General features: G+C 39.1%; 1 protein-coding gene across 17 annotated transcripts in view; it reads left to right on the top strand.

Moving 5' to 3' along the window:
* Positions 1-13,074, top strand: part of WNK1 (WNK lysine deficient protein kinase 1) — a 149,718-nt gene that overhangs the window by 134,908 nt on the left and 1,736 nt on the right. For 11 of the 17 annotated variants that reach the window (XM_088025863.1, XM_088025862.1, XM_088025860.1 and 8 more), the window contains 5 exons: positions 461-521; positions 2,913-2,986; positions 4,313-4,974; positions 5,851-6,053; positions 7,413-7,607. In XM_088025863.1, the coding sequence (XP_087881989.1) occupies positions 461-521; positions 2,913-2,986; positions 4,313-4,974; positions 5,851-6,053; positions 7,413-7,607 (1,195 nt within the window). Of the gene's footprint in view, positions 1-460; positions 522-2,912; positions 2,987-4,297; positions 4,975-5,850; positions 6,054-7,412; positions 7,608-13,074 lie in introns of all 17 variants that reach the window. The other 6 variants (XM_028121205.2, XM_028121202.2, XM_028121209.2 and 3 more) reach the window with 1 other exon arrangement.

Here is a 13,074-nt window from a genome sequence, read left to right as displayed (position 1 = left end):
ATCCCATGAGAAAAAAGAAAACAATATAGAAACAACTCTGAATTTCTTCCTTTTAAAAATCTTTTTTTAGGGGCGCCTGGGTGGCTCACATGGTTAAGCGTCTGCCTTCGGCTCAGGTCATGATCCCAGGGTCCTGGGATCGAGCCCCACGTCAAGTTCCCTGTTTGGTGGGGAGCCTCCTTCTCCCTCTCCCTCTACTGTTCCCCCTGCTTGTGCTCTCTTGCTCTCTCCATCAAATAAATAAATAAAATCTTTAATTAAAAAAAAAAATCTTTTTTTTTACATGAGACTTCTTTTTAGGCTGAAAAGAAAAAAAAGAAAACTCCCTTGGACGTAAGTGTTTCTTCACATATACTATATTTCTTTTGCCCTTTATAAAGACCAGAGGAAAGGCAGCATGGCAAAAGTTTAAAGAGTGACTGAAGCTAAAGATTTTATGTTATCTGTGTATGTTTTGCAGCCTGTGTCCGTGGTGGCTCCAACAGCAGTTACAGAAGCAGGAGCACAGCCTCAGAAGGACGGTGAGAAGCATCCTTCTTCTTTTGTTTCCATTTCCAGTCCTCTCTATAATCAATCATAGGGATTACTATTTCAAAGACTTTCTTAAGAATGTAGGTGGTTTTGAGATAGTTTTAAAAAACATTTTTATATTATTTCGTAACTGAGGAGCATCAATATCTAGACCATGTCATACTAGCAAATTAATGAATCTTTTATATTGTTTTTGTTTGTTTGTTTTCAAGGGGGGCATGCAAAGGGTAATGATAGTTTCTTGGAATAAGACCCTTTGTTATTAGCTGGGCCAGATCCTTGCTAAGAGAGATAGGAAATTGAGGCAGGCATACTTAAAACAGTTAATTTACCTTAACCTCTTGGCTTTGTGACACTAGGTAGAGATAGAGATAATCTTAAATAACGTGGATGGTAGAAATACAAATGTAAAATTTAATCAGTTTAAGCATTTTTATCTATTTCTGGAGTCTTTAGAATTGGCATGTTCATATGTATATTCTCTTTAGGCATATTTCCAGCTTAATTTTGTAAAAATAACCCATACCAACAATTTAAAATTTTCATGAGCATGCACTAGGTCATAAGCTCATATCAGTGACTTCTTTTCTAAAGTTTTATTGTGAATCTCTTTTCGTGACATCGCCAGTCCCCCAGAAACTAGGAAATTTAAAGCTTTTATTTTCTGTCACCTTTTCCCTTGGAACCATTTATATTCAAAAGTGGAAATAATTCAGTGGGAGCTGTACTTATTCAGTGTAATTTTGTAGAGCACTTGCTTAATATTTTTCCTTTTTATATAGTTTATTCATTCTCCTCACTATCACCTACATAGATATATTTCCCTGTGTAACTGTTAGTAAGATTTACCTGGAATGCTCAGCTTTCTTTCTTCCTTAAATTCTAAATTTCACTTCAAACGTCTCTAAATTATTTTCAAGACAATTATATTCTGAATTAGCTCTCTCATTTTAAAAGAAGTGACTTGAAATCATCAGTGGAACAGACCAAAAAAGTCTAGAAATGGACAAACTGTAAGAGAATGTAGAATATGAAAAAGGTGGGCTTTCAACCAAAATAAATTCCAAATGGATCAAAGATAGAAAATGATACTGTAAAACAGTACTGTAACAAAACAAAGAAGGAATCTTTTTCTTTTTCTTCTTTTTCTTTTTTTTAACTGTCTAGAGCAGGGTCAACAAACTTTCTATAAAAGGCTAAGTATATGTTTCAGGCTTTGCTGGCTATATAGTCTCTGTCGCAATTACTCGAATCTCCTATTGTAGCCCAAAAGCAGCATAGACGATACATGAATGAATGAGTTTTGCTCTGTAGTCTAACAATATTTATTTACAGAAACAAGCTATGGGCTGAATTTGGTCCATGATCATAATTTGCTGATCCCTGATGCAGAGAATGGTATTATTACTACATTTAATACTCAGCCCAGAAGCAGTAATAGATTCAAAATTTTCTGCATGGAAAAAATGCCATCAGGTCCAAAGATAATAAAAAACTGGGTTGGGGGGGTGTATTCATATCACAAAAAAGACTAGTAAGTGATAGTATTTCTTACCTCTCACTGGTAAATTCAGAAGTTTAATAGCCACTAGTGACTTGATACAACCTCTTTGGAGATCAATTTAGTAATGTCTATCAAAGTTTTAAATGGGTAAAATTCAGCATGTCCGTTTTTAGGTATTTATTCCACAGATCTATAAGAAAGTATTTGTTAGAGCACTTTTGTAATAGCAAGTTCTGAAAACTTAAATGTCCATCAGCAGAAGTCTGCTTAAAATATGGTACATTTGCATACATACAGTAGGCAGACAAACCTAAAACACTATGCAGCCATTTAAAAGAATGAGACAACGATGTGGAATTCTGTCCAAGATATATTGTTAAAATATCAAAATCAGTGTTGTATAAAACACAACTTACTAGTTGTGTAAAATAAAATGCTGGCATATATCTACATTATGTCCAGGAAAAAAACCTCAAACGGTTGTCCCTAGAGAGGAGTACCTAGGTGACTTTAAAGTTGCTCAAAACTACGTATCAGTGATTCTGACACCTGTACTTGTTCTAGGATTTTGCCTCAGTATTGCCTAAACCAATTGGTCATAGTGATTTTCATTTAAAAATGGGTCTTTAGTATTCTAGGTAAAATCTCATCCTTTCTCTTCGTTTACTTATATCTATCTTTGAGTTAAAGAATGAGTAATTGAATTCTTATGCCTGTTAACCATAGTTTTTGTAGTATCTCTTCTGTTGTCCTTGCCTCAGTTTTCCTCACCTGATACATAGTTTTATTTTGCTGTATTTCTAGCCAAAGAGAAAGGAAGCTAACTAAAAAGAGATACTAATTTAAGTTCTTTTTCTCCTCCATGTACTTGTTTCAGTTTCTCATATCGTAGAAGGTCTTGTCCTAGCAACTAGTTCAGGAACTGGTGTTTTCAAGATGGGACGATTTCAGGTAAGACAACCACTTTTCCTTGCCTTGATTTCCTCTTTGGGTGAATAGGTATATAATAAAATTATTACTTAACTTTGGGACATAATTGCCAATTTAATGATATATCTCTTTTGTATAGCTCTTTATCATTTTCCCCTCTTAAAAATAATACATGCAAAAAAAAAAAAATACATGCTGGGGTCCTTGCCTGGCTCAGTTGGAAGAGCATGTGCCTCAGTCTCGGGGTCATGAGTTCGAGCCCCATGTTTGGGGAAGAGATTACTAAAAATAAGTAAATAAGTAAACTTTAAAAAATAATAATATATGCCAATTAAAGAAAACATAGAATACTTAGTATAGTAGAGAAACAGGAAATTATCTGCCCATCCCCCCACCTCCCTTCCCCAGCCAGGATTACTTTTTAGGGTGTGTGTTTCCTTCCATTCCTTTTTCTGTGCACATGTGTGTATCTGCAGTTGACCCTGCTTCTTCTCTGAATGATATTTTGTGGCTTTTCCCTCCATCTTTTGTTAGTCATCAGGTTGTTTCTGATTTTTCCAACATAGTAAAGTAACAGGAAACATTTTTGTATATAAAAACACTTTCCATGTTTAGGATAATTTTTTAGGATTAATTTCTGAAGTGAAAGTACTGACTGAGCATCAGGTGACACCATATCATTATATTTTCCCAGCTGGTCCAACTAGTGAAATTTTTTTTTTTTTTTAATTGCTTTCACAACTGCTTTCCAGTTATTCTCAGGATAGCACTGGGAGTTGGGGATAGTAGTGGATCCTCCTTATAGTCCCATTTGGTGTGTTGATTCTTGAAGCTTAGTTGGCATTTGTAGTTTTCATATTCACAGGCAACTTTCAAGATTCTATTCCCTGTTGTTGTTTATATTTCCACAAAGATGTAAATCTAAGTCCTGTGTATAACATGAGATATGGAAGTAAATCATTTAGTGAGCTGAGCCAGCCGCTGAGAAACTGTATATCTAATCTGTACATCTCAGTACAGATTTGTTGTTTTCTATAATGCTATTCCATTTATTTTCACAGTGAAGATGGAGGGACTTATGTAAAGACATACTTTCCATACGTAAAGACTTATGTAAAGACATCCCAGCCTATTCACTGGAAAATAAAGTAATTTACTTTTTTAAGCTTTTATTTTTTTAGGTAATCTCTACACCCAGTGTGGGGCTTGAACTCAGAACCCCGAGATCAGGAGTCACATGCTCTACTGACTAAGCCAGCTAGATACCCCTCAATTTTTTTTAAGGGCCATTTTAAAAAATTGAGTATTGGAGACTTTGTTTTTTCATCTCAGTTTGGTCTCTATCAGGTTTCAGTTGCAATGGATGATGTCCAAAAAGAGGGTAAAAATAAGTCAGAAGATACAAAGTCTGTTCATTTTGAATCCAGTACTTCAGAGTCCTCAGTGCTGTCAAGTAGTAGTCCAGAAAGTACCCTGGTGAAGACAGAGCCTAATGGGATAACCATCCATGACATCTCATCAGATATGCCAGATAGTGCCCGCAAAACTCCTGCATCAGAAGCAAAGTCAGAAACTGGGCAGCCTACCAAGGTAGGACGTTTTCAGGTGACAACTACAGCAGACAAAGTAAGTCGTTTCTCCGTATCAAGAACTGAAGACAAGATCACTGAGGCAAAGAAAGAGGGACCAACAGCATCTCCCCCTTTTATGGATTTGGAACAAGGTGTTCTCCCTGCTATGATACCAAAGAAAGAAAAGCCTGAACTGTCAGAGCCTTCACATCTGAATGGGCCATCTTCTGACTTGGAGGCCGCCTTCCTTAGCAGGGATGTGGATGATGGTTCAGGTAGTCCACATTCCCCACATCAGCTGAGCTCGAAGAGCCTGCCTATCCAGAATCTAAGTCAAAGCCTTAGTAATTCATTCAACTCCTCTTACATGAGTAGTGACAATGAGTCAGATATTGAAGATGAAGATTTAAAATTAGAGCTGCGAAGACTACGAGAAAAGTAAGTATATTTTCTTCTGTAAAAGAATAATGGCAGGGCGCCTGGGTGGCTCAGTTGGTTAAGCCACTGCCTTCAGCTCAGGTCATGATCCCAGGGTCCTGGGATCGAGTCCCATATCAGGCTCCCTGCTCAGCAGGGAGTCTGCTTCTCCCTCTGACCCTCTTCCCTCTCATGCTCTCTATCTCTCATTCTCTCTCTCTCAAATAAATAAATAAAATCTTTAAAAAAAAAAAAAATAATGGCAGAACTGTGTTAAGACCTAGCTCCTGGTGCCTAGATTAGTTTTCTCTTCACTACAATATGCTTGTATCTCATTGCTTTTAAAGAGAGGGTGATATGCAAAAGCTAGTTATCTGAATGTAGTCATTTGGTCTCTTATATTTATAAGGACCCATAGCATTTCTACTTCTAGAACTTCTTTACCTTTTGTTATTGTTGTTTTTGTTAATAGCACTTTTTATCATTATTAACCTAATCTAATTTATTTACTAGTCTACCAAATGGATCCAGTAATGGCACTGGGATGTAGATTATGTTGGCAGGTTTAATAGGTCATATTTGATAAACTGGATCAAAGTAGCAATTCAGTACTCCTGTGTATAGCCTCCAAAGTCAGGAAACCTTTTCTCCTAACACGTTGTCAACTTATTTGTTGTTGTTTAGGAACTTGTTGGAATTTGGCTTGGGTAATGGAGGCCAACAATATGAGATGACAAACTAGAATTTCAAGGCAGTAGAAATTAGGTTAAGTATATTGGGGGGTGGAATTCATGAGTAAGTAATTACTTGAATGGGGGTTAAAGAATATGTTATTAAATCTTATGTGAACAAAAGTGGTTATAATGTTTTTGAATTATGTTTGGTTATCTTTCATAGGCATCTTAAAGAAATTCAAGACTTGCAGAGTCGCCAGAAGCATGAAATTGAATCTTTGTATACCAAACTGGGAAAGGTTCCCCCCGCTGTCATTATTCCCCCAGCTGCCCCCCTTTCAGGGAGAAGAAGGCGACCCACTAAAAGCAAAGGCAGCAAATCCAGTCGCAGCAGTTCCTTGGGGAATAAAAGCCCCCAGCTTTCAGGTAAAAAGCCATGGACCAGGTCAGCCTTGGCTGTCCCAGCTTTTGTTTCTGTCTCCAACTCTTTATGTAACCTATTAAATATTTGTTGTTTTTGTTAAATTTCAGAGGAGTTTGACTTTCCTAATATTCTTGCTTCCTTGACTTTTACACTCCCCCTGTTTATAGTATCTCTTTTTGTTGCGTCTGTGAAAGTAGACTGGATGAGTACAGTGGCTCATTCCATTGTGATCCATATTACTGTCTACTGGTAGCCATTTATGGTTGTCCTTAAAGATAAACAATTTAGCATTACCTGGTTACTCATATAACTCACATTTCACCAAAATCACAGGCATATGAAAGAAAATACACTGTTCTTTGTTTAGTAAAGTTTAGGTAGATTTTTCCTTTCAATGAATGAATTACTCATAATTGCGGCTAGGATGAATGTAAATTTCATATATGTCTTAGGTGGTAATTTTCTTGATTAAAGTTACTTCATTTATGTATATTGAAGTAAAGAACTTGCTAGTGGTTGTAATAAAAAAAAAAAGTTAAGTGATAATATCTTGTAACTATCTTGTAACAAAACTACAGTTTGTCTACCCTTCAGTGAAATTATGATGTTAACAGATAATTAGTTGAAAAGTGAAAAAGCCTGAAATAAGTTTGTACCTCTCTTTGCTCTCCAGGTCTAATATAAATATGTTGGAAAGCAGTTGTAAACTTCTTAGCAGCTTTGCATTTTCCTGGAAGCTTTCAGAAACCCAAACCTCTTCTCTAGCACATTAGAACCAATTCAGTAGTGGCAATGTGATTATAAGGGATATCAGCTAATTTAGATTCTGATCCCAACTTTGACATACTTTTTGAGTGACCTTCTATTCCACCAATTAGTAGGAAACAGACACGTTTGTCAATTTCAAGACAGACGACTAGGAAATAAAAGCCATCTGCCACAAATAATTTTAAATATGCATTACTCTGTAGTCACTTGTGTCGGTTTTGACAACACTTCTGTATTTGATCTGACACATGCTTGGAAAAAAGACTAAGCAGAGACTGCCCCCCACCAAACCTGTTGATGTCGTGCTCCAACTCAGTGTTTTATAATAATGTTTAGGAAAGCGATCATGGAATTCTCTCATACCCACTGAATGTTCTGCTCAGCTGAGAGTTATGAACCTTCTAGGTCATCTAAAGCTACCTATAGCCCTAGTGCCTGTCGATTCTCTTGTCATTCCTCACTTCCCCTCCCGTGAGAGAGGCCTTTGTTCTTTCATCAGTTATAGCTTCTGACTTAGTGGGACACATTGGAGGAATGAGAATAGTGCCTATTAAGGGCAACGGCATTCCTCATGCCGTTTTATCTTTTGGCAGGTAACCTGTCTGGTCAGAGTGCCGCTTCAGTTTTGCACCCCCAGCAGACCCTCCACCCTCCTGGCAGCATCCCAGAGACTGGGCAGAATCAGCTATTACAGCCCCTTAAGCCATCTCCCTCCAGTGACAACCTCTATTCAGCCTTTACCAGTGATGGTGCCATTTCAGTACCAAGCCTTTCTGCTCCAGGTCAAGGTAAGCAATCAAAGCAACCATCATCTTCTAAAAACTGTAATATCTGTGGCAGAAGCCTGAAGACTAACTGTTGTTAAGGTCAGTTGGAAAACCAGCTGACCAGAACATAGCCTGTCTGTTGTACCCTTACAGATCTTGAGCTGGCAGGGGAGGTTGGGTAATGATTAGATTAGGTGAACTCATTGCTCTTATCAGATGAAATCGCTTTTTTCAAAGGATTACAGCAAAAAGTTGCATTTATGACTTACGGGAGGACTTTAACCAAATTAATGACTCATTTGGGATTTGGAACATACACTTTAATACTAGACTGAGATTTCCTGAACCAAAATCAAAGGAGTTTTAGCAGTTTCTGAACGCTAATACATTTTCTTAGCCAGTGCAGACTTTTTAAACTTTTAAGTATGGGAGCAGCATACTGAGATAAATAGCCCTACAACTCCATTATTTATCTGTATCTGCTTCCTAAATACAGTTTTATTTACTAATGATCATTCGAAACTTTCCTGTTGAGGGGGGAGCTGCTAGCAATAGTAGAACGACATTTGGAAGGATTTAGGTATCTGGGTGAAAAAGAGTAGGAGAAGATATAGGTAACTCGCTTAGGGGCTTTTGCCACAATATCACAGAAATCAAAGATTAGATCATCTCTTCACAAGGTGAATGTACTTGCTTGCTAGGAGTGCAGACTAGCTGGCATTATTCCCAATGGGAGGAGCTTCAGCATATGACAGAGGGAGGGAATTGAGACCTGATATTTCCTGTCCTAGATATCTGGCCTTTCCCTGGAAGCTTGTTCTTCTGTGTGCCATCTTAGCGCATTTCACCACTCCAGCCTCGAGTTTCTAACATCTTGTAGTTGTGTTCTGTCTCTTCTCTCTCTGTTCTTCCCTGTTTTCCCCCCTCTCACAGGCTGTGCGAAGTTTAACTGTGCATCTGAGCAGGTGACATTCAAACCTGGTGGCAGGAGGACCCGATTTCTGAGTACGCCCTGCTTGGCTCTTTGTGTGTAACACCTTTACTCCTTCCTCGTCCTTGTTTTTCTGCTGCTTGGATCTGATGTTTCATGCAGTCCATTTTCATTTGTCTCTTTGTATATCATCTCCTCGGTGGCTTGGCTGAATTACACTACCCTCAGAAGTTTGGGTCTCTATGTTAATTATGATAAAAGATATAGAGATAATAATAGGTTTCTATAAGCTTAAAAAAAAACTTTCTGGTAGAAGTGCTTCTTCATAGATCCGTGACAGAGTAGAAAAGGTGGTAATTCTGTAGAGACTGCTGGGTCATTTAGAATAAATGAAGACTGAAGTCCATAGTCACATCTGCCCCTTGCTCTGGCATTAGAAGTGACAGAGAGCATCTTGACCACTGATATACTTAGATCCTGGCAGTATTACACCCTATTTTTTTATTCTTTTTCCGAGTAGGTTGAAATCTTTTTTCCTTCTCAATTAAGCCTAACCATCTCTCAGTTGAAATGGTGCTAGAATCTCTTCATTGGATCCTTTCACTCCCCCACCCCCACCCTCTAACTCCATAAAATCGGTAGTTCAAAAAGGGTTTCCATATAGTTACTCTGATTAAGCATTTATTCTTTTAAGGACCAAAGCCCAGCACCTGCCAATGAAAATGGTCTTTTTAACATGATTGCTAGGATTTCCTAGCTCTCTTCTTAAAAGCAAGGTACAATAGCAAATCACCCAACTTTCTCAGCCTGCCCTCCCCAAAGGTAAAATGAAGATGATGCCTGTTTCCTAGGGCTGTTGCACAAATCAAATGAGATCATGTGCACAGACGTGGGCAGCACTTGGGAAGCACACGTCATTTCCTTCTAAATCAGCCTGGCACATTAGTAGGTAGTCAGTAAATGTATACTGAAATAAAAATTTAAAAAGCAAAAACAAGGCTCAGGTAGAAAACCTTTGTTACAGTTTGGTTAAAGATCTTCTCTGTTGAGGCCTCAAACTTCTGATGTGGTTATTGAAGTGCTTTTTAAATGCATGTGCAAAAAGGTCATCACTGTTTCTGAGTGTGGTCCAGAGGTCCTTGGGCCTCACGTATCACCAGTCCCGGACTACTGAACAAAAGACGTGGAAGGTGTTATCCAATTTGGTAGCTTTCCAAAGTATGTATGGTTTTTGGGTACTCAGATCGATAACTTTTCTGGTTAGACCAGGCTGGACCAGGCATGTTAGCACCTTGACACTTTTAAATAAGCATTTAATTTCTGTGTCCAGCTGGTAAGATGAAAAGACATTTAATAGTAAGAGGCAAGTGTTGTAAAGTAGGGGATGTAACATGTCAGGCCTATATTATTACAGCCTGAGATGTGTAAGAGGGAAGAAAGAGAACCAAGGCTTTTTTGGGAAGCATAATGTGAGAGATACACTTCAGATTAATTAATTAATTAAATTCTCACACACTCTTAAAGGTAGGTGGTGGCACACTTGTAACATCAAATGAAAGTGGTTAGAAATATTAAATCTTATCACTTCCTTTTGGGTCTAAAAAGAAAGGCCCTACATCTGTTGAAGGCACTTGAGTATATATCATATAAGCCTTGGTGAACAAATTGCAAGAGGCAGATTTAAAGCAAATATGGAAGGGAAAACAGGTACTTAACAGACGTGGGGTCTTTCTAGTTTTGGATGCATTATTCTGTGCCCTCAAAATAGATTATGGTTTGGAAGCACGGCTTGGCTTAATGCTTTATTTATGTTCAAAAGTTGCTCGTTTTCCACATACTTTTTTAAAGACTTCTGGAGGGGAAGGGGTTAGTGTGTATGTCTAGGATTTGGAAATATATTAGCCAATTTAAATTGACTCAGAACTGTAATGTGGTACTGTCAGTCTACTGGGGTAGAATTGCTAATGCATTTAATGGAGTGCTTTTTAACAACCCAGCAGGAGAAACAGAAAGTGGGACAGGGTCAGTGGAAAGACTGCTTGGGTATTTGAAAATCAAGCAGTAAGACCTGAGAGACTGGAGTTCCTCCCCGATCCCAGAACCGTAGTGCAGAGCATTATTCTTAGATACAAAGATTGGGTGTGGAAGCTCCGCTGTCAGCCAGGTACCTCCATCCATCAGACACCCATGTTAAGGCTAAGTAAGATACGTCCCATAGAACTTTACCTATGGCAGGGGCTCCCGGGTCCCACCAGTCTGTCTCTCTTTCTGCGTTCTCTTGCTGGGACTTTGTGTGCTGTTTGGAGATTCTAAATATTTTACACTGATGTTTCTTTATCTTTAACACGTTGCTCTCTCTTTGTGCTTCAGGGAAGATGGTGAAAAAAGTCTGTCCTTGCAACCAGCTCTGTAGTAATTATCTTTTCTTTCTCTTACTTTTGGTCCTTGATTGCAAAGCCTGTTATCCATGAGTTCTTGGAACCCTGAAGCTTCACAACATCCTCATTCCCAATTTTCATCTAGTTCTGCACCCTTTTCTAAGGTTTTTTAACATGCTTAATTGCTGACCACTGGCGGATTAAGAAATCACCTCATAGTCTGCTCTCATGTGATGACCCCCTGTGAGCTGGCTTTGTGACAATTATGGATTGATAATGCCCATAATATATAGAGAGATCAAGGATGCCTGGCTCTTTTGGGAAAGAGAGTCCTTTAGTCAGCAGATAATGTGCCAGCCACTGTTCCGCCCACTGGAAAATCGGCACTGATCCAAACATAGAAAAGTCCATATCCACGCATCATAGTGGGAGACATCTGCTGGATTGGTGAAGAGAGAAGCACTACTTTATAGAGTTGGCTTCTTAGACTGGTGGCTTCTCATTAAAGTGCAGACTGTTCAACTACCCAACCGGCCACCTAGAGGGTCAGTCAGAAAACTGACTAGTATTTGGGATACTAGGCAATGAGCTGTGACTCAGAGTAAGTTATTGTTACTAGGATCTGGTGGTGTGGTGTGTGGGAAATGTATTATGGCAGGAGGAAATTTAAAAATGGATTTTGGGTGGTAAAACATACACTACTTCTTAGAGCTTTGCAGCAGAACTGAGAACGGTTTCAAGGTTACTCATTATATTCTCTGGAAGGCAAGTAGCATTCTCAGAAATATCTGCATTACACGTAGTGTTCGTAAACCATTTACCACTAAGATGGACTAAATGCACTATCCATTCTCCTAGCTGTCATAGTCAAGTCAGCTTTTGCCAGGCGTTAATTTCTGGCCAGAGTGGGATGTGTTTATTTCCTTTAATGGGAAAGCCTGTTTTCAGAAGCCAGAATGAGAAGGGTAACTGTATGGTTGACCCCTCCCCCCATCATGGTGTATAAACCCCACTTCAGAATCCAGTAGTGTGTAAGACGGATTAAAATGAAAAATTAAATTTGGTTAAAAAGGAGCTTCACGGCATCAGAGGCGACTAGAGAGGTGTGACTCTGAGCATGAGCTCCTTGTGAATAAGCACTGTTCACCTCTACTGAGCTTCTTGTATTTGGCTTTTAATAGTTCTGCTCACTTGTGATTGTTTCTGGTTTTCATTTTGATTGTCTCACTCATCATCAAGCTTACCAAGCAATTATTATTCAAACAGGAAAATAGTCCTCATGCATGTGATACGCTTGCTTTCTAGATTTTATCACTGTCACGACTGCCACCCTCATTGCTTGTGCTTCCCCACCGTCTCTCTTGCTTTTCAAGGCAGGCTGTTCCTGTGCCTTTATCTTTGTCCACTTGGGTTTCCTGTACCGCAGGGGAACTTACTCTTCCCTTTACGCTGTATGTGCAGTAGCTATCCCCTTGTGGCTCCAGTGGGCACTAGGAAGTGAGCCAATACACACACTGCAGTAGATCCATGTCTTGCCTTGGTGGTAAGAAGCATGTGACCTTCCTCACTGTGCAGCTTCACCTCAGAATTAGCTATTACTCTAATACAAACATGTTTGTGTGTGCCGTTCCCAGGGCAGTGGGGTTTAAACTTGACTTGAGACCAGCAATGGATTATCAAGGGCTTGTAAATGGCAGAGTTGCTTCGGGCATGCTGCTGTGCTCTGGTGCTGCTTGGACCTGGAAAGCAGGAATATGTATGCATTTTTTTTAGCCCCCAGCATTACTTGGATATCTGAAGGCCTAGTGGCTCACAACTTACCTTAGTAGCTTTTATTTATTCTGCAGCAAATGTGAGATCTGGTAAGAAAGTGGGGGGTGAGGAAGAAAAACAAGATCATGACTTTTCTTTCCCTCTTCCCTAAAACTTGCCTCTTCGAATAATCTTCAGTGTGCCCTCCAGCAGAGCCGAAATCAGGCAGGACCCCTTCTTCCTTTCTCATCAAACCATAGAAATAGAATTCCTTCATCATAACCTCAAAGCTTCCTCCTTCCCTTTGCACTCCTACCTCTGCTGAATGTTCCTGTTGCTTCCACGTGCGAGTGCTTGCTCTTCTGGGAAGGAAGGGGAGGGGTGAGAATTCACGAACCAATTGAAACTGAGGTCATCTTCAGGAAAA

The sequence above is a fragment of the Eumetopias jubatus genome, unplaced genomic scaffold (genome assembly GCF_037043125.1).
Source record: "Eumetopias jubatus isolate StellerSeaLion01/CBP00866 unplaced genomic scaffold, mEumJub1_p1.0 scaffold_8, whole genome shotgun sequence".
Taxonomy (NCBI): Eukaryota; Metazoa; Chordata; class Mammalia; order Carnivora; family Otariidae; genus Eumetopias; species Eumetopias jubatus.
Note: the sequence above shows the minus strand (reverse complement) of the source record. Positions and strands in the feature narration are given on the sequence as shown.